The sequence below is a fragment of the Haliaeetus leucocephalus genome, unplaced genomic scaffold (assembly GCF_000737465.1).
Source record: "Haliaeetus leucocephalus isolate CR32 unplaced genomic scaffold, Haliaeetus_leucocephalus-4.0 Scaffold162, whole genome shotgun sequence".
Lineage (NCBI taxonomy): Eukaryota > Metazoa > Chordata > Aves > Accipitriformes > Accipitridae > Haliaeetus > Haliaeetus leucocephalus.
In genome coordinates, this window is record NW_010972598.1 from 10903063 (window position 1) to 10904455 (window position 1393).

Here is a 1393-nt window from a genome sequence, read left to right on the forward strand (position 1 = left end):
AAAAAAAAAAAAAAGGGGGGGGGAAAAAAAGTTTTAAAAAAAAAAATTACATCTGTTAACTTTACAAACGAAGAAGAACAGAATCCCAGAATGATAAGCACGGAGGGGGAGGAGGAAAATGCCTTTTTCTCTTTTTTCCGCCTTGTGTGTCAGGAGTCATGCAAGAATTTCTCAGGGGGGAAATTAAGAAGGGGGAGGGGAAAAAAAATTTTTTCAAAAGAAACAGAAGGGGAAAAATAAAAGCCCCACACCTGCAAAGTAAAGAATTTTTTTTTCTTTTTTTCTTTTTTTTTTTTTTTTGGACACAGACTTTTTGCATACCATTGATTCATTGGTGTATTAATGCACTTATATTCCCAGCTTTAAGCTAACATACAGTAAATAAATACACAGTCCAAGGAGGGAGCGGGGGGGCCGGGGCAAGGAGGAGGCTGGAGCACGGGAAGGGGCCGCCGTAGTTACTGATATCCCAGTGCAGAAGCTGAAGTTAGTCTTTGGCCGTAGAGCGCGTATGGAGAGTAGTAAGGTCCGGCGGCCGGCAAGGAGGGCACCGGCAGGGCACCGGCTGTGGGCAAATGGCTCTTGCCGTAGGGGTGGTACCTGTTTAGTCCCAAAGTGTGTGGGCTCCTCAAGGAGAGGGAGGCGGGTAACGTGTTGGGGCTCCCGGGGGCGGCGGGCGGGAGGTGGAGGTGGCAGGAGGCTGCGGAGCCCAGCCCGGAGGTAGGGTAACCCGCCAAGAGTTTTTCCGCCCCCGGCAGGGCCGTGTGGGTCCGTAGGTGGGTGAGCAGCTCCTCCGAGGTGGCAAACCTCTTGTCGCAGGGTCCGCTGGCAGACACCCAGTTGCATATGTGGGGCAGGGGGTCGTTCTGCAGCATGAAGCCGTAGGTGTAGAGGGGGTGGCCGGGCAGGCTGGGGGTGCCGCTGGAGGAGAGCGTGGTATGCACCGAGTGCAGCGGGTGCGTGGGGTACACCAAGGGGTATCCACTCTTCAGGCTGCCGGGGTCGTGCACGCAGCTGGAGCAGTTGCCGGAGCCCAGGTGCGAGGCGCTGTGGTAGCTCAGGCAATACGGGTCCCGGCATAATCCCTGCATGAAGGAGGGCGGCGAGGCCCCGGTGAGCGGGCTGGAGCTGGGCGGCTTGCCCGGCAGCCCCAGCGCCCCCGGCAGCTGGCTGCCCACCAGGCCCGGCTTGGTGGGGTCCAGCCCGGGCACAAACTGGGAGGGGTAGCCGGCGTAGGCGCCGACGATGGAGCCGTGGTAGCCGATGCTGGAGGGCGGCAGGGGGAAGACGGAGTGGCCCGGCTTGTAGGGCGAGACGGGGGCCACATGGCCGGAGGGCGGCAGGGCGGGGGGCTCCGACTTGCGACCCGAAGGGGGCTCGCCGTGCGCCCCGG

At 59.2% G+C, this 1393-nt stretch overlaps 1 protein-coding gene across 1 annotated transcript in view; it reads right to left on the minus strand.

The window, feature by feature from the left end:
• Positions 1–298: 298 nt before the first annotated feature.
• ZNF703 (zinc finger protein 703) overlaps positions 299–1393 on the minus strand; it is a 15927-nt gene continuing 14832 nt past the window's right edge. Inside the window, exon 2 of the mRNA XM_010562979.1 lies at positions 299–1376. Coding sequence (XP_010561281.1) covers positions 459–1376 — 918 coding nt within the window. The 3' untranslated portion in view covers positions 299–458. The remainder of the gene's footprint in view (positions 1377–1393) is intronic.